The 25322-nt window shown below is 42.4% G+C and overlaps 1 protein-coding gene across 1 annotated transcript in view; it reads right to left on the minus strand.

The window, feature by feature from the left end:
- Positions 1-4935: 4935 nt before the first annotated feature.
- LOC118210780 (synaptotagmin-6-like) overlaps positions 4936-25322 on the minus strand; it is a 53121-nt gene continuing 32734 nt past the window's right edge. Inside the window, exons 2-7 of the mRNA XM_035387205.1 lie at positions 18164-18539; positions 14413-14974; positions 9918-10038; positions 7759-7930; positions 6542-6692; positions 4936-5831 (exon numbers count right to left, since the gene is read on the minus strand). Of these exons, the coding sequence (XP_035243096.1) occupies positions 5760-5831; positions 6542-6692; positions 7759-7930; positions 9918-10038; positions 14413-14974; positions 18164-18539 (1454 nt within the window). The 3' untranslated portion in view covers positions 4936-5759. The remainder of the gene's footprint in view (positions 5832-6541; positions 6693-7758; positions 7931-9917; positions 10039-14412; positions 14975-18163; positions 18540-25322) is intronic.

Consider the following 25322-nt stretch of genomic DNA (forward strand, 5'->3'; position numbering starts at 1 on the left):
CATCATAATCTGTATGCAGATGTGTTTTGGATGTATTAACTCAGGTTTTATACATAGATATATTTTGGATTAAAACAATCAATAAATAAACAATATTGATGGGGCAATAAGCTGTCTGCATAAAAACTGCAAAAAAAAACCTCAGTGCACACTATAATGCTGATCAGCTAAAAAAAAGATAAGGCGGTTTCATAAATTCCTCTACGCAGTAAAGATTTTTTTTTAATTTTTTTTTTTTTTTACCCAAAGCAAGTAGGCCGTATTTTTCTCTTGATTTTAATCTGGTGAATATTTCCTGTCCGTGCTGCTGAGTGGAAAGATAAGTGATAGAGTAGCATGTCTTTTACTGCAAAGTCAATCCACCAGCTTTGAAGCTTTACTAATTGCTTGTGGATAATTAACAGGGGCACTTAACATTCCACAATGGGGCAACTGTTTAACAAGAGGTTCGGGAAGGACAGTCCTGCCATCTTATGGTTATAAGAAATCTTAAATCAGGACTTTCTATAGGCCCCAGTTATGAACGCCCCTGAGTACTGTAGCACAATATTGATATTCCCGGCATTGTGTACGTTCCATGTTCACATTGTCGAAGAAAGTTAATGTTATGGAACATCTCATAAAATCGTGTTCATATTTCAGAAGCTCCCTTTCTTGGCCTTTCATGGATATAACAGTTTGCATCACGGACGCTGGTGGATCTTTTGCTAAGGTCCTCTCGTTGTTAATGAATGTATTGCTGGGTGCCCATATTCTTGCCTTCATGTTATTACATTACATTACATAGCAGGCATCTAGCAGACTGTCTTATCCAGAGCTTTTACATAACATTTATAGCATAGCATTGTATCCAATTATACAGCTGGATATACACTGAAGCAATGCTGGTTAAGTACCTTGCTCAAGGGTACAATGGCAATCGGGAATCAAACCTATGACCTTTAAGTTACAAGACCAGCTCCTTACCCATTGCTGCTGTCTCTCTTTGCCTGATTTCACTGCCCTGTCACTGGGAGCAATCTTCGCTCTTATCAGTACAGATGATGTAAACACCATCCAGTGAGCAAAAGCCAAAATCTCGACTTCTAGAGGCAGTGAAAATCTAGTTTGAGAGATATTTTGATATAAATGGACGAGCTTAACCCCAATAATATCAGGTTTTACCTGGATATAGCCTGGCTACATCCTAGTTGGCTCGAAAACTTGTTTTTTTTTGGTTTGTTAACCAAATGTAGCTTAGTTTTCACCTAAATCCTTAGACAGAATTTCACTGACTTTTCAGTTCTCCCCACAACTCTCCAGGCACCCTCCCAAAATCCTGTGTCCACCTTGATGTGTTCTATCATTCCTGAGCTGAAGCTTCTCGTATGTTAGCTCTCACATGAGTCAATATTTGTAAAACACATCCCTCACTCCTTCACCCAGTGCTTGGTCATTTCTTATCTGGCATGCTGCACCTCTGTTTCCTTTTCATGTTATGTATAATAATAGTAATAATAATAATAATAATAATAATAATAATAATAATGCATGCATTTAAATAGCACCAAAAAATGTGAAAACTTAAAACAGAGACAAATCAAGACAACAACAGACAAGGTCAAAAACAAATCAATAAAAAAAGATAAAGAAAACATTAAAAGATAATCCACAGGGGTTTTGTGGTGTGATAAGCAAGTTGATAAAAGTTTTTGTTTTTTTTAAGGCTTAGAAAGAGGTCACAGAGGTATCAGTTTTGATCTCTACATCAACGCTGCTGGCACAGAGGGAACCAGCTCTATCACTGTTATTTAAACTCGTAACGGAGTTTGAATAAGTCATACAGGGACAAACGTGTAGCGAACGGGACAGTTTGCTGCATGCCGTTGAATTCCGCGTTCTGAGTGTTTCTTAAACTTCAGTCGATAACTTCCTTGAAGCTTTCCCCATCTATCTCTTCACTCTCGAACTCACCACCGGTGGTGGTACCCCTGTTTATGCAACATTTACTCCTCTCAATCATAACCAGCTCTGTCCATATCATTCAGCTTGCTGTCAATTAGTTTGCAGTCGTTGTGTACATTACTGGTCATTTCATTGTTACAAAAATTGCGTTTTTTAATTATTTTTATTCGTTGTAATTATCCATTTGACAATTGAAATGTGATTTTGAATTTTGTCAGCTTCCAGAAAAAGACAGAGCAGAATAGATATTTTTACAGCTAGTAAATTTACTGTTACATCTTTAAAATACAAGGGGGTGTTTTCAAACAAATATATTACAAATACAAATTTTCAATACAAAAAGGTTGCCTGGGAAAAGCACAGCTGACTATATTCAGAAACACAAAGCACAATAATAATAATAATAATAATTCAAGCGTTAAAGGTTTTCAAAACAGTCTGAACAATCAGTTTAACTGAGCCAACAGAGAGAACTGTCTGCTCTGTACTGTCTGCAGAGAGAAAAACAATCTAACACAATGTAACTTAACAAGGAAAACAAGTCGGCAATGAATTTTCATAAAACCAGGGGCTTGTATCAGATTCGGATGTTTCAGTCACATATTAAAAATTTATGCGAAACACTAAAAATTGTGCAGAACTGCCGTTAACAGAGAATTGTTTCCAAACGTAAACGCACGCTGTCTTGTTTACTTGTAATAGTCAGCTATCTGAGTTAAATGTCACAGCTCTCTAAATGCGATGTTGACCTCCCACTCACCCCGTCCAAAAAAGCACATATATCTACATTACGTATGTACAACGTGTGCAATAGGGCTGAGCTGGAGAAACGTTCCGCCAGAAGCTGCACCAAGTGAGCCATCAACTAAAAGCCCCTCAGCGTTTGGAGTGGTCAGCACAAATCCCCCCTCTTCGCCAATGCCCCGTTAAACTCGTAGAGGACTTTGAATTTCAGATCACGTTCCGTCTGAGCACCTGCAGCAGTGGGACCCTGCCTTCGAATCTCTCTCAGGAATCTATGGTCAAGGGTAGGGTGGGGCGGGGGGAGGGGGGGAGGGGGGGTGGGGGGGGGGATTTCTCAGTCCCTGCTTCTGTCAGCAGTTCCAGCTCCGAAGACCGTTTGAGAGGCCTTGCGTTGAGGAGGCCCTTGAAGTGGTTCTGGAGTTCAGTGCAAACAGCATACAAAAAAAAGAACACGGAAGGTATTGAAAGCAGATCAACCTGTATACGATTTCAAAACACGTACAAGATGAAGAACTGAGCCGCACCGCGTATCCAGTCTGTCAAAAATGAAGATTCATGACGAGCGCTGGATCTTTAGTCAGCGAGGAACTGTAATCCCTCTGTTGCACGTCCTCTTCCAGAAATTCAGCCTTGCAAAACCTTCGAGAACCAAGAACCCTAACGGGCCTCTTTTTGGCGAAAGTACGTTCAGTCCCGGATTACAGAATGTCCGCGTCCACGCAATGTCCCAACATCCATCTGAACATAGACACAAGGTTGAAATCCAGGCTCTTCGTGCCGGAAACAGATTCGTTTAACTTCCGAAGGTAATTCCTGCCAAAAAGGCTAAAGCGTTTTCCGTTGTTCATACAAAATCTTAGCAAAAAAAAAAAAAAAATGTCCGGCTTCATTGTTTAAAAGGCTTACAAAGGGTTCACACATTTTCTGTATCAAGCAGTTTTTTTTAGAAAAAACATATTTCAAGAGGATTAGAAAGATACAGAAAGATTTTTGAAACACTTTGCATCAGTTGCTGAAAATTCACACAGATATGCTGTTGGTGGGATACAGAATGCTTTTCTGGTAAAAGTGATCAGTTCCTGTATGTATAGGACTACTCAGAAAGCCACATAAGCAGTACAGTGGTTGAATTACATATTCTCAGCCATGTCCGCAACAGAGAGTAATATGAGCCTGTTCACATACAGTAGTTTAGCTAACGGGATTTAAACAAGCTAATGGTGAACTCAGAAAAAAAAATGAAAGAAATTAAAAAAGAATCGTCAAGAAAAGTTTTATATAATAAAGAGGTAATATATAAAAGCACAACAAAAGGTGCCAGGGTATAATAAATAAATAAATAAATAAATAAATAAATAAATAAAATGTCACATGGCATTATCCAAGCAATGGATGGCGAACGGCAGCACAAAATTCTGTAAACGGACACATGACAAATGAAATATTTTTTTTTTGGCTGTTCGCAAGACTGTGCTAGAAAGATCTTGCAGAAAGACCTGAATAACAAAACCGATGATGACAAAACCAGTCCGGTCAGCAGGAGAATCAAAACATGTCCAGTTTTCCGCAATGCCAGTCCAGCAAAAGACATTAACTGTACTGTCAGGGGTTTGTCCCAGTCTTCCTCAACAGAGAAAAAGAATCTGTGTCTGCTGTAGTAATAACCATACAGTCCCTGCTCTAGTTCACATCTGTTTGCAAAATCAAGAAACTTCCCAGTGATCAGTAACATGTAAATGCGGCATATCCCTCTGTTCCAAAGCAGCTGCTCAGAAGTATCGTTTTGTCTTTTTTTTTTTTTTTGAACTAATTTTTTTTGTTCACCTACTTGTGTTTTTTCACCTATTTTTTTCTCCTCATGATAATTTTCCAGTCAAATTTATTTGGGAATTTTCCAGTAAAATTGTGCACGTAAAACAGTGTTCAGTGTTAATTCAACTCTTACCAGAGCACACACAGTATGTGTCCAGTAGGGACTCATATGTACTCCTGCGAGAGTTGATTTAACGCTGAAACATTTTACCGTGCGCCACTGCCCCCATCACCGCACACTGAGTAGCGGCGCTTCTTTTTCGTCCAATCACATCCTCTGAATGCCCACATTTGCCAGCGGCTCTGTTCCGCTCCGCAGCCCATTGGCTGAGCCGCGCGCTAACGGCTAACGCCAGGAAGCCCCAGACCTCAGGCAGTCAGACCGCGGGTGTCTGATCGAACAGACGAGTCGTTCTTCCACAATGGGACGGGGGGGTTAACCCTCGCTCCCCCACGGGGGCGAGGCAATGCCCAATTACGCGCCTCCCCTGTGGGACAATGGCTTGCTGTGGCTGGCGTCGGCATGGCTACGGACTGTGGCTGTATGGGTTCGGCTGTGTATGCAAATATGTGCCAGCAAGCTGCTCAGCGAAACAGAGTTTTTTGGTGCGATGTTCTGCGTTTAATAGGACAACTTGACCTAGAAATTGTAAAATGAGTTTTTAATTTAAGTTTTCAATTTTAATTGTTGTTTTGGGGCAGTTCATTAATGTATTGTATTACGCAAATATTACATTTAAATATTAGTAATACATACTGTGTTATTGAAGGTAGTGCTTTACTTAGCACCCTTCAACCCTTGGAAAGATTGAGCAGTAATTTTTTTAATTGTCTTTCGTTCATTTCTCTCAATGTTAGTTACCACTACTTTCACAACGGGAATAAAAATAAAAAAAGACTTCTTTACTCTGGCAAAAAGAGTTCTCAATCATTTAAAAAAAGAAAGATTTCCAGACAAAGTGTACTGTAATCCAATTTGGCTTGGCTCAGTTGTAAGCTTCCCAGGAATGCAGAAGGTCTGTTTTTCCTTTTTCCCGAAACTGGACGTCCCACCAAGGCATTAAGGCGGCTCTTTTAGACAGAACGGGGCTGTGCGTGTATGGAGGGTGTGCCGCAGACAGACAGACAGACAGACAGGCAGGCAGACAGGCAGACAGGCAGACAGGCAGACAGACGGCGGTCAGTAGAAAATGTGCTGACGCAGCAGGAGGTGAGGCAGGTGGGTGGAGGCGGGCTGTCCTCAGGTGCTGACCCCTCCCTCACGGGCTGGACGGAGGTCTGGGCGAGGGACAGGAGCCCTGGCTATCGAAGCTAGCAGTGCGGGCCTTCCACTGGAAATACACACACACACACAAACGCACACATACACCCCATACACACACACACACACACACACACACACACACACACACACACATGCATACGCACGCACACACACATGCATACACATACACAGACACACACACACACACAGAAAACATACATCATTTAGGATCAGTTAATACAAATAAATGATATAAAGGAACTGAGCTTAATGGATTTTGTGGATTCCCAGAAGCTTCCCAGAAACCACTGAGACGGGTTCCTAACACATCATTTTTTTAAAAATTTTCAGGGAGAAAATTCACAAGTTCCTTGTATTTTTTTGTTCATACATTCATTGCAATAAGAATGACTACCCCCAAAGCTGATCTACAGCATGGAATTTATATAAAAGTATTTTTATAAATATGTGAACTATTTTCACTTGGTCATTCCTTTAAGCAATTATATGACAACTGCACATGCATTATGCATTATTAATTAGTTGTCTGAAACACAATTTCTTCAAAGGGTTGTCACAGGAGAAGAGGAGAGTAAAGAAAAAAAATCTGAAGCGCTCGGCAGGAAATGACATCGTAGAGTAAGCAAAAACTAACACTTCCCTTTTAAAGGGGACAATCCTGCTGACGGAGCCGACGAATTAAAATGGAAATGCATTCATTGCGGCATCACAGAAGCCTGCCAAAGCAAGCAAGACAAAACGATCGCACGAACAAACCTCCTTTTCAGACTTTTTGACCTCCAGCAGAGGGTGCCAGTGAGCGATCGGTTTGCGGGGGTAGGCCAGCATCTCATTCCAGTGGTCTCTGCCCAGGCCTTCCGCGTTGCTCCCGACACGATTCACCCCGATGATCTCGTTGTGGCCCACCCTTCGGGGGGGGGGGGGGGGGTCAGAACAATGTTCAAGAGCTTCAATACAAACAATATTCAATACTCATATCCTGCATGCACTGCTCCTTGGCCAATATTTGTCATGATTCCCCCAGTGTTGATTTTACAGTCTCCAGTTTAGTCTTGGTCAGTCTCCTGGGTGAGTCTGCTTTTCTGTCTTTAATGCGTCAGTGTGGAGTTCTAGTGGCAGGGTGAATTATACGCACACCGTGCCATCAGAAATGAACTGGTCGCCTGTATGTGTATGGTGTGTGTGTGTGCGTGTGTGTGTTGTCAATTTCCCACTGTCTGTTACATGTAGAAAATCCGCTTACATGTGACAACATTCTGGTTGCTTTTAGAGGAAAACATGACCAGAAACGCAGAGAGCAGGATTTACATAAACAGTATCACTGCCTGTTTATGTTTGAATACACCTCCTAGGATCTTACATCTCAAGCACAGCTGCCTATCGGCTTAAAGGGGAAAATGCTCCTGCTGTATAATAGGGTGACCATATTTTCATTTGCCAGAACCAGGGTCAGCTTATATTATGAATGCCATAGTAGTCTATTTGTTCGTTTCTATATGGTTTATTATACGAACACACTTAAATCTGGACATTTCTGGGAATTAATAAATCTCACCCAGACAGATATATTCAGTCTCAAAAAGATCCTGTTTATGTTCATGTCTGGGGAAAAAGAGGATGCTGGTCGGGGCTGCAAATCATTGTTCTTAGTTCTGTCTTTTCTTAATAGTTAACCGTTTATTAAGAATTAATTTCAATGGACTGCATTTATATAGCGCTTTTATCCAAAGCGCTTTACAATTGATGCCTCTCATTCGCCAGAGCAGTTCGGGGTTAGAGGTTAGGTGTCTTGCTCAAGGACACTTCGACATGCCCAGGGCGGGGTTTGAACCGGCAACCCTCCAACTGCCAGACAATCGGTCTTACCTCCTGAGCTATGTCGCCCCTAATTTTAGTGCATGCGTTCTTTTATCCAGATCACCTCATCGTAACAACATCGTAACAACAGCATCAGCAGTGGTGCAGGTGCTCACAGGTCGTAGTCCATGACGGAGATGTGCAGGCAGACTTGGTCCATGTTCTCTGGCGGGATGTCGAAGATTATGGCCTCGTTGTACGTGGGGTTCAGCGTGTTCTTCTTGATGGTCGTCTTCTTTTTTTTCAACCGCCTCCCATCACATATGAGGGACACTTTCACGTAGGGATCTGCCAATCGGAGAACGTGAATTAGTCATGTGACGGTACCTTGCGTTACACTCTTGTCAAGAGCATTTCACCCAATTTCACGTTACATAGGACCCATTTACTCAGCTGGAAATATACTGAAGCAGTTCAAGCTAGGTGTCCTTGTTCAAGAGTACAATAGTAGTGTCCTACCTTGGAATCAAACCTGCAACCCTTTGGTATGAAGTCATGAGAGAGTGTGTGATATTTACATCATCCCCTTTCCAAGTGGCGAAAATATTTTTCCAGCTGAGAGTGCTAATAATTTTTGCCAAATGTTGTAATTTTAGTTAATAATAATGGCATTCATTCTGGAAAAGCGGCCAGTTGACCTAGGTGGAGATGTGGAGGTCCCATATGTGTTTTTTCTCAGATCTGAAGCATTAGTGGGTTTGTTTTTTTCAGCTTTGATGAATGGGTGGCTTGGGTGAACCAATCACATCAAAATAGAATGTGATATGCAAAACGGTATTGGGTGACAAATATGCGTCGTGCAGAAATTGATTAAACACACTTTACAGCGGTAAATGAATAGCCAACAAGATCCATTTCGTGTTTGTTATTCTATTGAAATGCTAGTGAGACATATGCTATTGTGCTTATTCAAAATATGCATAAAATGAGGAAACCGAAGAGTCTTTGCTGTGAAATTGAATTGCTTCAGGGCTCCGTATAATAGCTATGCGTTTATTGCTCATAAATCTTATTCAACTGCCCGTGGGAACTGTCAAATCTTCAAAGGATGTATTTTATCAGTGAAACGACAATGTAAAAACAGCAACAACAAAAAAAAAAAAAATAGAACTACACTCTTAGTAATAGAAGATGTAATTATTAAATAGCTGTGTTATGCCTGTACAATTCTCTGAAATGTTTGCAAATTAGAAACGACAAGGCATTCCTGGAAGCCAATGTACACACGTTGTGTTTAATATTTATTTTTTAAATGAGTACCTTTCTAACGCTCCACGAGAGATTATCAAAATGTCAAGTTTCAAAATTTAGCAATTTATTTATATATGGTGAACAGTAAAAAAAAAAAAAAACACATTTAAACAGACAGTACTTGCTTTGCTGGTAGTGCACATTCGTATATTTAAATCAAGACATAAATTTAATTTCATCATAACGTGCTCCTTCAACATGGCTACTGAGGAGCGAAAGTAATATTCACCTTCAAATTATTATACATGAACGTCCTCATTAGAAGACAATTTCGTTGGAAGATTAATGACACGTTCCTCTCTGTTCCTGCGTACTGTTTTCATCTGCCTGACATTTCGTATTATAGTTCCCTATCGCCTTTCCAGCTGTCAGACACAAGACACGCGGCCACTGGCATGCGCACGGACCCTGTCTCTCTGTCTTTCCGTCTCTCTCTCACACGCACACACATATACACACACATTGTCTCTTTCTTTCTCTCTTTTTTCTCATAAGCACACACACAGATTTTTTCCTCACTCACACTTACACACGCACACACATGCAAACACACACATTTTCTCTCTCTCTCACTCACTCTCTCACTCACTAACACAGAGACACACACACAAACACACACATTGTCTCTTTCTTTCTCACAAGCACACACATATTTTTTATTTCTCACACTTACACTCTCACCACACACACACACACACACACACACAAGCACACACACATTCTCTCTCTCTCTCACTCACACACGCAAACACACGCAATCTCTCTCTCCCACTCACACACACACACACATGCACCCTTTCTCTCACACACTCACACACATTCGCTCTCTCTCACACACACACACACGGAATCACACACGTTCTCTCTCTCTTTCTCTCTCTCTCTCACACACACACACACACACACTCACCCTCTCTCTCGCTCACACAGACACACACACACTCACAGTCTCTCTCTCTCTCCCTCCCTCTCTCCCTCTCTCTCTCTCTCTCTCTCCGTCCCCCCTGCCCTTGGTGAGTGGTACCTGAGTATCCGGTGATGTCCATGGCCTTCAGGTTCCTGCACTTGATGACGGTGAGCGTGAGCCGTCCAGCCGTGGGCAGGTAGCACAGTGAGAACATGATCTCCCCCAAATCCACGCTCTCCTGCGGGACAAAATGGCTGCCGTCAACTCATAGCGCACGTGTGAACTACACGTACACGCGCGTCTTGCTGCATGGGGAACGACAGGAAAAATCACAGAAAGGAACAAAGATGGAGCTCATGCGTCTCCCTGAACATTTGTATGTAGTGAAAATTTGGTCAAACGTCGTCAAGGCATTCAGGTGGAACATTCGGTTGTAAAGTGAAAGATTTCTAGCCGACTAGGAAGTAGCCAGGCTATATCATTGTAAAAACCTGAGCTATATTTGGGTTAACCTGGTCCGTTTACGTCAAAGAGGTCTCTCAGCCTAGATTTCCACCCATCGAGACGTCTAGATTCCAGATTTTGCTCACTGGGATGAGAGGAAAATCCCAAAAACGAAACAAGATGGAGCTCATGGATCTTTGTTCTTCAGTCGTTGTCCTTCAATTTGTGTGAACTTTTTTTTCTTTCTTTTCCTAATTGGTGATATGTTTCATTGATTTCGTTCAGCATCAGCCATAAAATATTGCATGAGCAAAGAAGGAAATTCAATACATTTACTTCAATTTGGTGACAGAAGTTATGGCCAAACCTCAAATTCCAGCCCCAGTCTTTCACTGTATATTCATAAGTAGAGGTGACCAAGCGCTGTATCATTAATTAGCATGCACAGATTAAGTCCCTATAAATCAATCAAGCCTTTCCAACTAAAAACTCTGCCTGTAGGATAGACTTAAGTTTCTCAGACCCCTCTCAATGCAGTTATTTGAAGTTTTAAATCTAAGCCACCGCAGCACAAAGAGTCACAGCTGATTACAGCTTCTACCAGCCAAAGTCTGATGATCCCAGTGCCAGATGACGGACCGTGCTGTGGCTTTTGCTTAAAAGACAAAACCACAGTCGCAGTTAATTTGCAGGGTTATCCTTCCATCTTCTCTTGCGATGCTGTCATTTCGAAGACGTCATGGAGAATCGCAGTTGAAATCAAAAAAGCAACAATGACATTCCAATAGAAATGTCAAACATTCTATTCATCAAAGGGGATAAAAGGTTGTCCATTTCTATTCACAAAACCTTATTGAAGTGCACTGGTTAAAGGATATGTACAATATATGGCTACACACTTCCAGCTCATTTCTCAAGTCAGAGCTGGTTCTGTTTGTTTTTTCGGCCTGTCGAAGACGGTTGGTGGAGGTGGCTGAGGGGGTTAACGCCTGGGGTCAGGATGTACAGCACAGTAGAGCTTGGATGGACGTTGTCATGGAAACTAATTAATATTGAGGCAGTGGAATGCTCGTTTCCTGGGAGTTTTTCCACATTCCGAAGCACAGGCCACAGACAGTATTTGTGCCTGCATCAGGTAGAAGATTCTTTGACGTGGTTTTGGTAAACTAATACAACGGATTAACAAAACATCTATAACCCCTTGAAAAGAAGCAAGTGTGTGACAGTTCACCGAACTTCACTGATCACTAAAAAAAAAAAAATCTCCTCTTGATTTTACCATCCAGTTCTTAGCTTGAGAAATGTTTGGTTCTCATGCTCTAAACAAATTCATAATAATGATTATTTAAAATCACTTGAAATACAACTTCTGCTTTCTAACATCTACTTTCCATTTACCCGGTATTCAAATTACGCTATCCACACTTCAAGGTGCTTATCATCCATAACTAGTTGATTACCATTTTTAGAGCTGGGTTACAAAATAATAGAAAATAGTCTGGTACAGATGTATTACACGATGACGTCGTTGCACCAACTAGATGATAAGGACATGTCTATCTGACAAAGCTTCACAAACATGTTTGTACATATTAAATATTGAAGTACTCTGTGATTTGCAATCTAAATTGAACTGATGGGTTCCCTCAGACAGACCAGCTGAACTACATTCAATTTACTCTAGGCCATGGCTGCTCAACCCTGTTCCTGGAGATCTACTGTCTTGTAGATTTTCACTCCAGCCCTAACAAAGCACACCTCATTCAACAGCTAGAGATCTACAGTCCTGTAGATTTTCACTCCAGCCCTAACAAAGCGCACCTCATTCAACAGCTAGAGATCTGCAGTCCTGTAGGTTTTTACTCCAACCCTAACAAAGCGCACCTCATTCAACAGCTAGAGATCTACCGTCCTGTAGGTTTTCACTCCAACCCTAACAAAGCACTTCATTCAACATCTAGAGCAGGGCTGCCCAACCATGTTCCTGGAGATCTACCATCCTGTAGGTTTTCACTCCAACCCTAACAAAGCTCACCTCATTCAGAAGCTAGAGAGCTGCTAATTAGTGGAATCAGGCCTGCTAAATTAGGGTTGAAATGAAAACCAGCAGGATGGCTGGGTAGCCCTGCCATAGAATATATTCAGTAAGAAGTGCAAATTCCCATCGTCCTGGTTTTTAATTACTGCCAGTATTATTATTATTATTATTATTATCAATCCTTCCACAGCTATAGTAACTGTACAAAGGGCAAGCTCAAACACCGCATAACTCAAAAGCAGTGCTGGGGACGGCTTTATCAGTTTTTAAAAAATAAAATCTGTGGGGGCCTTTTCCCCCTCAATATGCTACCTCAGAATTAATTACCAACGGAATGAACTCCACCTCTTAACACTGCTCTGTGCTTGACTGACAGGAGTCCCCGTCTCGAAGCCTTTCACGCTGCGACAGCCACATACTGTAATTCCAGCTTCTGCGAGGTCATTCATCACCATAAAGGTGACAGGCGTCACTCAGGAAGAGATCCATTCGATGAGGAAGGCGGAGAAGATTAAACGGAAAAAAACCTCACACGGCCTGCAAGAGAGGGGCTGAATCTTTAATCTGAATATTTACAGTGAAGTGCAAACGTAGCGGGAGAGTGACACAATTTTTTTTTTGGTTTGGCTCTGTACTCCAGCACCTTGGATTTGGGAGTGAAATAATTCACGTGAGGTTAAAGCGCAGACGGTCAGTTTTAGTTTGAGGAAATTTGCATCCGTATCGGGTTATCCGTGCAGGAGTCACAGAGCTAAAACTACTGTCCCGATACTTTTGCATTTAGCTATATATTTTTTATTTTTATGCTCTCTATTGGTCTATTGCTCTTTAGTCGAGCAGATCCTCCCGAGATAGTTTGGATGGATTATTGTGTCCGCCTCTGTTTCCTCTGCAATGTTTATCTTCATAATTTCAGTGTTTATGTAACTGGAGTATGGCCCTCTTCCTTTTCCTTTCCAGTCCCTTGTTTTTCTTTCCTTCTCCCCCCTCCTCCCTCTCTTTCATGAACTCTAAACAGGCTCATCCTTTCATCACAAGCAAACAAGCAGAGTCTTAACCCTCCACACTCCTGCTCTCTCATGTAAACTACAAGGTTTCCAGTTGCTGTAGCGCATTGCATTTTTCTCATTTTTTTTTCCAAAATTTTAAATGTGTGCCTCTTTTTGTACATTTTTTTTTTTTTTGGTGGTTTAATTGAAACCCTCGTCCCTCAGCAGTGACTGTATTAGGACCTGTGACCATGCCCAAGCGCAATCACAGGCCTTAATGCATACCTTATTGTAGCAAATAAAGCGTAACCATCGGGTTTTAGTTGCAATTTGTAGCCTAATTGTATTTTAATGAACAATCACCATTGTTCATTAAAAATGATATAGCTTGGAAAGACCTACAGCAATTGGTCTGTGCTATAAACTACAGTATTGCTTGAAGGCTGTGTCAAGGCTCTGAGCTGTTTGACAAATAGGGGATTGCAGCAATGCATGTGGAAAGCTATTCATTTTGCAGAGTAATAATCTGTTCATAAAATATGTGGGATTTTGAAATCTGCAAAAGCGACTGGTAAGAAAATATATCTTTGTCACTTTGCTCATATATAATTCCCAAACCGACAGTAAGAATTAATTGTACTAGAAGAGCGAGGATCTATCAGTTCTTATATTAGATAAGATTATTTTAATGCATGACGAATCAAACTGCTAAAATGAAATGCATGTATCTTTTGTACAGCTGATTTATCCCCGAGTTTCTATCCCGGGGCTAGAACTGAAGCAGCATTTTTACACCATGTCTTATTGGGAATTTTTATGTTTTGTTAAGTTTCAAGTAATGCTCATTTATGCCTTCACTAGCATAGCAACTCGTTAGCACAGAAACAGTTACCGTATTGTGTTATGCAATGAGGTAATCAGAGGTGGAGAGACTAGAGGTCAGAAGATAAAAGTACTGCCCTGTGTTTACACCTCCCATAAACTAAGCCATCTGATTTCACCAAATGGTTCTACCTGCTGTCTGATGAATTGTGCTAATTAGCAAATCCGGTTGATTGGAAAAAAATACTGAGGAGGACCTTTCCTTTCTAAACCTGGATTTTCCAGCTCTGTAGGTTAATGAATCACAGGATCATCTTACACTGGTGGCGTACTGAATGTCCTTCCAGATGAAGGTCTCCCGGGTGAGGTCCGACGTCTCGAAGAGGTTGTCCAGTATCACCTCCCCGATCATGTCGTGGCGGGAGAACCGGTCGAAGTCGAAGACGCTCATGTGCAGCTTCCGGCCGCCCAGCTCCTCGTAGGGCACGGGGAACTGGAAGGCCTCGTCGAACGTGGGGTTGAGGGTCTTGCGGTGCACCCTGGTCTGGAACTTCTGCTTGCGGTCGGGGAGCAGGTAGATCTTCACGTAGGGGTCGGAGCTCCCGCAGAAGTCCTTGGCGGGCAGGTCCAGGGCCCTGAGGACGTTGACGGCCAGGGCCTCGCTCTCGTAGTCGTACTTGAGGGAGAAGTGGATGCGCCCGCACGCCCGGCCGCCGTTCTTGGCCGGCTCGTCGGCGTCCAGCGACTTCTGCTTGTAGAGCTCGGGCTTGATGCCGCCGATGCTGGTGGGCCGCTCGTCCGCGTCCAGGAGCTCGGTGCCGCGGTCCAGGCTGGTGACGTGGTGCATCTGCCTCGGCAGGTGCCGCTTGAAGGAGCTGTGTCTGGAGATAGGGAGAGAGAGAGAGAGAGATAAAAAGAAAGAGAGAGAAACAGAGAGAGAAAGTAAGGGACGAAATTGAAATTGAGAGAGACAGAGAGAGAGAGAGAAAGAGAGAACGAGAAAGACAGAGAGGGATGAAATTGAAATTGAGAGAGAGAGAGAGAGAGATGAAATTGAAATTGAGAGAGCGAGAGAGACAGAGAGAGAATGAGAGTGAGAGAGAGAGAGAGATAGAAAGAGAAAGTAAGGGCGATATTTAGGGTGTTGGTACAGTACATCTCCCTGGGCATCACTGGGTGTGCCCTTGATGTTTCACCCTTGGTGAATTTGCATGTGCCCTCAGTTCCATGTCTGCATCCACACTATATATATATATATATATGGTACTGCACATCCATCCATCGATTATCTATACCCGCTTATCCCCGGTCAGGGTCGCGGGAGGTGCTGGAGCCTATCCCAGCATGCATCGGGCGAGAGGCAGGAATACACCTGGGACAGTAATATCTTATCAAAAGAAAAAGAAAAATCCCTTAACACAAGCAGCCATTATGGTTGGATATAGCGACTAATAGTATCTTGGGATCATTTTCCTGATTAATCTCTACTAATGTCAAAAATTACTGTTCAAGCAATAAATTACTGGCTGGTCTTACCCCATTTGCCTTTAGGTCCTCTGCAAAGCAATCATACTGCTGTGTGAGGTATTTAATTGGACAGACAGAGACAGCTAGACTCGCATTTTAAAAGCATTTCATTTGTAATGAATTCACACAATTATTGTACATTTTGGCAATACTGGTCATGTTTGTATTCTGCAGAGTACAAAGTTCCTGCAAAGTTCTGTTTTTGATTATCTAAATCTCTCAGAATTTCCATTTTGTTTATCCGTACACATGGCACAATCCATCCAAACAACCTAATATATTTCACCTTATTTAGCCATTTCCCCATATTTGGTCATCATCTTTCTTTTGTTTTTCATTGGACCAGATAGACTAATAAATGCTCTGCAAAGTAATTATTTCATTTACTCTTTAACTGCGTAATGTAAGAATCTGTGAACTTGGTTTTAAGATATTTTCATGGATGTTATTTAATGATAATTAGAAGTTTTTTCTAATCATCATGGGTGTACAGTTAATTCATGCTTCTCTATATAGGCATTCTATTTGTACTGTAGCACTATCAGCAGTCGCCTTTGTAGTCTTAGTAGCTTTGTATTTGTACTGAAATGAGCTTTGAACTGAAATGACATTTCATTTTCAGGACATAATTGCTAAGGCATGGGTATCTGGTACTAATGTAACTCCAAGATCTCTGACAATAACAACTGAAATTCTGCACAGAACATTTCAGTATAATTCAAGTGAAATGGCTTGGTCTTTCAGTTGATGAATTTTAACAACAAAAGTGACCTGACTTACATCATTATTAATTCATATTTATCTTCCAGTAGGAGCTACTGTAAGTTTATTCTTTTTAAAGCTAAGAAAAAAGGATTTCATTTTAAGTGTTATAAAAAATGAATGAAACACAGGGCAAGTATTCACTTGGACATATTATCTGGCCATTGTATCACTGATTGATGTCTTAATTCTCCATCACTCCCCCGCCCCCCCCCACACCCCCCTCTACCCCCCACCTCACCAATTTGATTTGGAATGTCCTGTTGTTATTATTGTGGTTATTGTAAGCTTGACACCATCAGTTATAGAAGGGGCCACACCAGCATGCTCAAGTGCCCCCCCCCCCCACTCCCCCACCCCCACCTTCACACCCCAGGCCACTAATGCACTAGCACAGCAGCCGGTTATTGGGCTGGTTTACTGCTGCAGGAAGACCATAATAGCCCAATCAAGAAGACAAGCGACTTTTGGGGCGCTGAGCATTTGAGGGTGCCCTGCTTCTCTGGCTGACATAAAGACTCATCTTTAAGTCCATTTTGGGAATAGAAATGTTTTTATTACGGCGTGTCAAAGAAAACAGGTGCAAAAGCACAATGCGTTACATTAAGTGGTCAGACAAGAGGCCCGCTTTTTGTACTGTACAAGAAAAAAAATTCATTCTCAAGGAATGATTTCTTCGATTTTCTCCTTCTGTAGACTTTTTAATTTGTCGTTTTTTTCTCCCCCACGGTTTCAAAAACTACACCCCGTCCTCCAGCCTCAAATTTCCTGAGTCAAACTCAAGATGACAACAAGCAGAGAAAAAACTGAAAACGGAAATGGCCACACAGGGGCACACCACATTGATCACTTTTTTTAAACCTGATCCTTCGGACAGCACGGATCCTTCAACCAGCGCTGTCTCAGGTGATGACTTTGATGAGGCCGCTCCTCTGGATAATAATAAATAAGCCGCTCAAGAGGTGCCAGGAGCCATTGAATTCAGATTGTCAGATTGAATTCCCCTTGTGGCTGTTATGGATTGCGTGAAGTTACTTCAGTCAGCAGTATCTGTCAATGGCATCAGAATCGCAGCCAGAAAATGATCAAAAAGAATCTTTATAGTGATGATTCACATCCGAACACAGGATGTATCCATATGGTATACATTGTATAACTGTATTGTGTTCCATACTTTGATTACATTATATACTGTAAAATATGACTACTGTACATATGCAGTTAAATATGTGTGACACAAATGTTAAAGTGTACCTGATAAATACTTTGGAAGTATCAGGCCTGTAACATTTATCGTCAACCTCGATGTACAAGTAAAATTACTTTTTTCTCTGCATAAATATATTGGATATATGTCTGGTGATTAGTGAACTGACTGTGTTATGTGTCAAAAATAAACAAAGGCTTGCATTTAATTTAGAGTTGAGGGCAATAGTTTGCCGAATCTCAGCCTCAGTGTGAAACCCGGCCTCTGTGTGAAACCCGGCCTCTGTGTGAAACTCGGCCTCTGTGTGTGAAACCCGGCCTCAGTGTGTGAAACCCGGCCTCAGTGTGTGAAACCCGGCCTCTGTGTGTGAAACTCGGCCTCTGTGTATGAAACCCAGACTCTGTGTGTGAAACCCGGCCTCTGTGTGTGAAACCCGGCCTCTGTGTGTGAAACCCGGCCTCTGTGTGTGAAACCCGGCCTCGATGTGTCAAACTCGGCCTCAGTGTGAAACCCAGCCTCGGTGTGTGAAACTCGGCCTCGGTGTGTCGAACCCGGCGAGCGGCGGCGGACCGACCTGTTCGAGGAGGCCGGCTCGGTCGTCTGGCGGGAGATGCGCGTGCGCCGCAGGAAGTGGTCCTTCATGGACAGCTGGACGTCGGCGGGGATGTCCGGCGACGTGTGGCTGATCTTCACCGCCGCCTCCAGGATGCTGACGTGGCCGGCGGCGTCCTTGAGCTTCTCCGTCGCCATGGCGTCGGAGTGGGCGGGGCAGAGGCAGACTCCGCCTCTAGGGGAGGCGTCCGGGCTGAGGGCGGCGGCGCTGCTGGAGGACGGCGGGGGCTTGTCGCGCCAGGGCACCCAGCACAGCTTCCAGGACGCGAATAGGATGACCCCCAGCAGGGCCAGGCCACACCCGAGAAACACGACCAAGAGGAGGCTGAAAGAGAGATCTGGGGGGGGGGTGGGGGGGGGGTGGGGGGTGGGGAGGGGGATTTAGGGTGGGGGAGTGGACGAGATATGTGATTGGAGGAGGTAGACCACCGGATACACGGAGATGTTATGCTGAGAGTAAGAGTGAGAGAATGAGAGAATGAGGGTGAGAGCGTGAGAGAGACAATGTGTGTGTGCTTGGGTGTGTATGTGAAAGAGAGAGTGTGTGTGTGTATGTATGTGTGTGAAAGAGAGACAGAATGTGTGTGTATGCTTCTGAGAATGTGCGAGAGAGAGAGAATGTGTGTGTGTGTGTGCTTGGTGTGTGTATGTGTTTGAAAGCTATATCATTTTATATCAACCAGGCGCAGATTTCAAGGTGACTGGTTTGTGACTTTTGAGCTGATCTTATTCAGTTTCCAGCCACACATAAGAGGTAGTTCACATGATTGACCTTCTTCCAGTGAGGCAACTGTATTTTTATTCCTCAGGATTGTAACGGGATTGGGTAACAACGGTCGAGTTGTCACACATATTTAAATGGTAAATGGTAAATGGACTGCATTTATATAGCGTTTTTATCCAAAGCACTTTACAATTGATACCTCTCATTCACCAGAGCATTTAGGGGTTAGGTGTCTTGCTCAGGCACACTTGGACATGCCCAGGGTGGGGCTCGAACCGGCAACCCTCCGACTGCCAGACAAACCGTTCTTACCTCCTGAGCTATGTCACCCCGGGGTAACAACCAAACAAAACAACATTTAACATTCAACATTTAACAACCGAACAAAAGCTTTGTATGCCTCACATATAAATAACAGCTAGCGAGCACATACATTTACTTACGCGATGGACGCAAATTGCAGGTAATGGAAAAATCAGTCGCCGCTGTGCAATCAGTTGATGAATTAAGTGCTGAGCCACAGCACAAGCCAGCAGACCCTTCAGGTCCGCCGGACCAGGGTTTCAGAACCACGTCGTAAGCACATACTGGGTGACTGACATTGTTTTTAAATATGATTCCATTTAAAGCCCAGGACCTGGTAATTACAATTCTTTCGTGACAGCTAAAAATGCAGCCAGATTAATTCCTCTGGGTACTTACTGTACCTAATGAAGAATGCTTATGGATGATTAATATTCCAGCCCATAAGTGCACTTTTCTGCAGACACTGACTTTCAAGATTTTACACACACACACACACACACACACACATGCGCACGCACACACACACACACACACACACACACAACCACCCTAACTGATTCACTGGAGGAGCCTGGTGCTGAACATTAGCATAAGTATAGAACCACAGATACACGAGGATCCATAGAACTAGCACAGCATGAATATAAATGGGAATTACGCGTGCATACAATTTCATGCCTGTGTGCATAATAAAACATGTTATAACATCATGAATATCATGTCAGCTTCTAATCCTTTCATGGGAAAAAACAAATGTGAAATCAATCTCCAGCCAGCCCAGCCTCTCTTGAATAAACAAACGCTCCGACGGCATTGTGTTGCAGTGGGAAGCCTGACGTTCTTCTTGCAAATGGTGTTTGAATATAATTACCGCTCTACTCATAAAAAATCGGGAACATAGACTGTTTTCAAATGGGACCCAGCCACTTGGGAAAAGCAATTGTTGTGTCGCACTGCTTCAGCCAAAATAGCATTTCTCTGAATGGTCAAAACACGTGGCCAATTAATGTGATTATTTTGAATGTGTTTGCAGAGGAGTTCAGGGGGGTTGGTGGCTGGAACAGGAAAAACACAATGCAACATAACCAAAATTAATTGGAAAGAACAGCATTATGATTTTCCTTTCCTTATGCTGGAACTGAGGGGCCTAGCCAAAACCATGAAAAACAGCCCCAGACCAAGGGGTGTCCAGATATTTTGGACATATAGTGTAGTCTATATGTATATATGTGCATACATGAGATTTTTCCTGCATCTTAGATCTTAGATCAGAGATCTTTTTTTTCTTTATTCTGACCACTTGACGTTTTTATTTCATCTGTATCTAAATGACCCATTTGGTCGGCATTAGCAATATAAGATAAATAAATATTACACTTCCAGGTTAAGAGAACTGTTTTCAAATGTACATTCATTTGGAAAACACTGCCTGTCAGGGCCGGCCCTGGAGGGGGGGGGGGGGGGGGTAATTTATAGCGCTAGTTCCGCGATAGGGGATGAATAACGTAATTATGAAAATAACGTGATTTACTTTAGATAATCATTGGATCGTGTGGCCACCCCCTTGCGGTCGTGTGGCCCCCCCTAGTGGTTGTGGCCCTAAACAACCGCATAGAGCATTTATGCCACGGGCCGGCCCTGCTATCTGTAAACTGTACTGTTTGACCGAACGTAAGTTCTACAGTACAGGGGCGACATAGCTCAGGAGGTAAGACCGATTGTCTGGCAGTCGGAGGGTTGCCGGTTCAAACAACGCCCTGGGCGTGTCGAAGTGTCCTTGAGCAAGACACCTAACCCCTAACTGCTCTGGCGAATGAGAGGCATCAATTGTAAAGCGCTTTGGATAAAAGCGCTATATAAATGCAGTCCATTTACCATTTACCAGTATGTGGAACCATCTAGGATAGATTTGCGTTGACTAAAGGGCCATTTTACACGCGCTACTGGGGAAACTGCTTCCAGCGCTTCAGATTTCTTATTCACCGAACGGAAAGACAACTCCAGGTCAGCGGAGGCTTTCACTGAGAAGATAATCTCTTAGCTCGTCTGAGGATTCAGTCTCCAGAATCCTCAGCCTCGAACAGCTCTCCAAAATCCACAGTAAATTGAGCGTGCAGCGTGAAGAATTCTCATCGCGCGCCTTACTGAAAATGTGACTTTTTTTTTTTTTAAGAATTGAGGCTCCACTGGGATTTTTTATTTATTTTTATTTTTTTGGGGGGGAGGGTCTTTCTTGTTGTTATTACTATGCAATTGCATTTCTCTGAAAATACTTTTTGTAGAAAGTTACCAACAGTGCAAACTGTACCGCTGACTGAATAGGTATGGGTACGGATACTTTCTAACCAGGTTATTTGCTTCTTCTTTTTTTTTATTCATTCATTTATATGGGTGGATATTCGGTTGTGCACTGGTGTAATGGTTCAGCTCACTGGCAGGTAAAGAAAACAAAAGAAGAAAAAGACATAAAGAATTCTAGGTAAGAGCAGTTAATTTGAAGGGAAGAATTGCATCCTTCTGTCATTCACCTAATGGACAACGACCTAATGGTTTTTCTCAGTGCAAAATCATGATATCACCACGGCACAGGAGGCCCATTTATGATCGATAAGTGTAAAGTGAGTTGAACAAACTAACAATCAGCATTGTAAAGAAAAGTACACATGAAAATGTCCAGTGTTAAATTAACTCTTTAACAGAGTGGGGTGGGGGGTTAGGTGGGGTGGGGCAGGGGGCAGTTTGGAGATAGTGGTTGCGTACCCGTTTGGTGCCACCCTGGATGGACGCCACCCTAGGTGACTGCCCATGTCGCCCGTGCCTTAGAACAGCGTTTCCCAAACTTTTTCCTTCCGCGGCACACTTCTCAAATTTACAGAACCTCACGGCGCACCGCTCTCAAAAGCATAAAAAATAAACACCCTGGGATTTTAATGAACGATATGCATTTTAATGACATTTATTTTGGCTTTTGTGAGTGGGATTTGTTCATTCGAGTTCTTAAAAATTCATTTGAACATAACATTTTTTTTTCAAGGATTTTTCACACGGCACACCTGACCTCGCCTGACGGCACACCAGAGTGCCGCGGCACGCCGGTTGGGAAACGCTGCCTCAGAACCAGCCCTCGATGGCACTACACGCATTTTAGGCTAATAACTGGGCTTGACTCAGGCACAGTTTGATTTCCGAGCTTGTGTTTTGTGTCAGTGCCAAGTCGAACAATCCTGACATTCATAATCAAAGTACACTTGGAAAAAAAAAAATCATTCTTGGTGCATTAATCATGAGGTACTTAATTTCCTTCCATTCTCCATTCTTTCAGGATTATCAGACTCTGAGATTAATATTAAATTAAATGGACTTATTAGAGCAAAGTTCAGATGACCATTTCCTCATAAAACTGAAAAATGAAAAATGCCAAAGAACAGTTGATCTGCGGAGTTGAAAAAACTTCCAGAACTACATGCTTCGCGTGTATGACTACAAATAATTATACACAGCAAATAATATTCTGTCCTGTGGAAAAGTCATGAAATCCTTCTTTCACACATTCGAATAGAAGCTCATATTAGAATTACACACAAACACAACAGCCATGCGATCGCCATACATTTCATAATATATTTTTTTCCACAGTCTGTAGCTGCTGCTTTGTAATGGTGGTGTAATTTCATGGACCAGAAAGCTATCCATAACCTGCGCTGGCCTCCCAGTGTTAGGAATCACCTCTGTTTGTCAATATGAGATTAAATATACATGAGAGACATGCAAGGTTATTCAAGCATTACTCGCCTGCAGGTTTAGCATATTCTCTAAATGACCCGAGGTAATCTCAGATTCAAGCGTGCGCATACATTCCATTAGCAGGCAATCGTGAACAATGAGTTATTGACATTATAAATAAGGAATTATACTTGGTGGTGGTGGCGGTGGTGGGGGAAGGGGGGGGGGGGGCTCAGACCTATTCTGACACCATTTATAATAATACAGAGTTTGAACAAATATGTTCAAAGAAGTGTCATTTAAAGAAATTACATCCTGAATGTGATGCTGAATTTAACATTTTCAACAAAAAATAAAACAGTAAATGTGGCATATTGCAAAAGTTTAGGCACCCTTCCAGTTGATTAATTAAACCCTTTTAAAAAAGGGTCCTAAAACATAATTGACTTGTTACACAGTAAAATGTCCTGAGTTAATTAAACTCAAACAGTGTTCATTTAACTCTTAATGAATGTGGGACCAAATGTTACCTATTTGGTGTTGAATTAACACTGGACATTTTATTGAGTCGACCTTAAATTAAGCCAGGTGAGGAAAATTCCAGATCTTAATAAATACTCAATTCCAGAAATAACCTCTCAGGGTGCTTACTCTCAATAACCATGGCCTCTTCTAACCCGAGTACAGAAAAATAAATATCATTGTGTCTTACATGTACAAAGCAGGAAAAGGCTGTAAAAAGATATCCAAATGCTTACAGCTCGGACTTTCCACTGTCAGAAACATCTTTAAGAAATGGAAGTTAAGGGGAAATTTTAAAGCATCGATCCTGACAGAACTGCTGGTAGACTGGTCAGGTACGCAAAGCAAAACCCACATATCAATGCAACACGACCTGCAGAAAGGTTTAGTATGTATATTATTATATAGTTCATGATGATTCATAAATTATATGATGCATGGAAATATATGTGTCTGGCTAGGGCTGGGTGATATGGCCAGAACATTATGTTCTCCAATTTCCTGTAACTATACAAAAATACATTGTTTGAAATGTCACATCACGTCACATTTTTTAATGAAATGGTGGGAATGATGTTGCAAATTCTTAATCGCACCATTGCAATGTGTAATTTTTAATATTCATTGGATGAAAACCAATAAAATGTTTGTACATGTTTCAGCATTTTTGGTGTCCCTCTGCAAATTAAGAAACTGTCAAACTGCAAAATTCGACACCACGACAACTTTGAATACCTGAGACGGAGCGATTCTGTGAAATGATGGGGAGGTGGCGGGGGGGGGGGGGGGTGACTTGTGACTTGTGACGTTTTGACGGCTAATCAGTGTTAAAATGATATCACCGCCGAGCGCTCTCTCCGCACTGGAGCAGAATGAAATAAGCGCACTTTAATTTTCTGTTATTCTCCCAACGGAACGAACTGCCAAAAGCCGGACCCAGTCAGACCCGTGAAGGGTTCCGTGGGACCAATAAATCTAATTACGTCTTTGTTTTTTTAAGCCAAACTCTTAGAGCGCCAAAGCCAGAGACTCCGGGGCAGGCAGCACGGGTCTTCAAATCCCACCTGGTTTCCATAGAAACCTCGGCTATTAAACTAAAATGTGCGTTCTCCGTCGAACGTAGCTTCTCACATGATAAAAAAAAAAAAAACTGCTCGCAACTATAAATACATCCTCACGGCCAGTGAAAATGTGCTGCTGTATGTTGGCGGATGATGCATGCATGCGATGCATTACGACGCATTAATGCGTCGCAGGAACTGCACGCGTGGCGAAAGAGGACGTCAGGCAGCGCGGAGAGAGAGAGAATGCAGTCGCAGGATCTGCTGAATCAAATGATCTTCCAGAAGAATTAACTGTATGATATTTGGAGGTTTTGAGGCAGTCCCTTTGGGACTGCCAAGAGCTTCAGACTTACTGAAGATAGTGATGGCAGTTGCTTATGGCATCACCATACAATGGGAAGAAGGGCATTATAAGAGTAGATTTTCTGCTTAAAACTTACACTGTACAATTTTTATTCAACAAGGAGGCCTTCATTACTACATTTCCATTATATTATATTATATTATATTATATTATATTATATTATATTATATTATATACAATGTCTGCAATGCAATGTCGTGGCAGATTTGGGCTGTCATTGGACGGCAGTCCGCTGAGATCACAGAATACGCCGCTGGATCCTCTGGCATCCTCTGAACGTGGTGGATTTGATTCCCGCGGAGCAGCAGAACAAGAGGAAAATCGGAATAGGAAGTGATCGCTTTCTTTGCCGGGAAAATCCGACCCCTCATTTCATCCTTTCGTCAATGTCAATTTGCCTCATCTGTGTCCCTCTCGT

Source organism: Anguilla anguilla, chromosome 13, assembly GCF_013347855.1.
Source record: "Anguilla anguilla isolate fAngAng1 chromosome 13, fAngAng1.pri, whole genome shotgun sequence".
In the NCBI taxonomy this organism is placed as follows: Eukaryota; Metazoa; Chordata; class Actinopteri; order Anguilliformes; family Anguillidae; genus Anguilla; species Anguilla anguilla.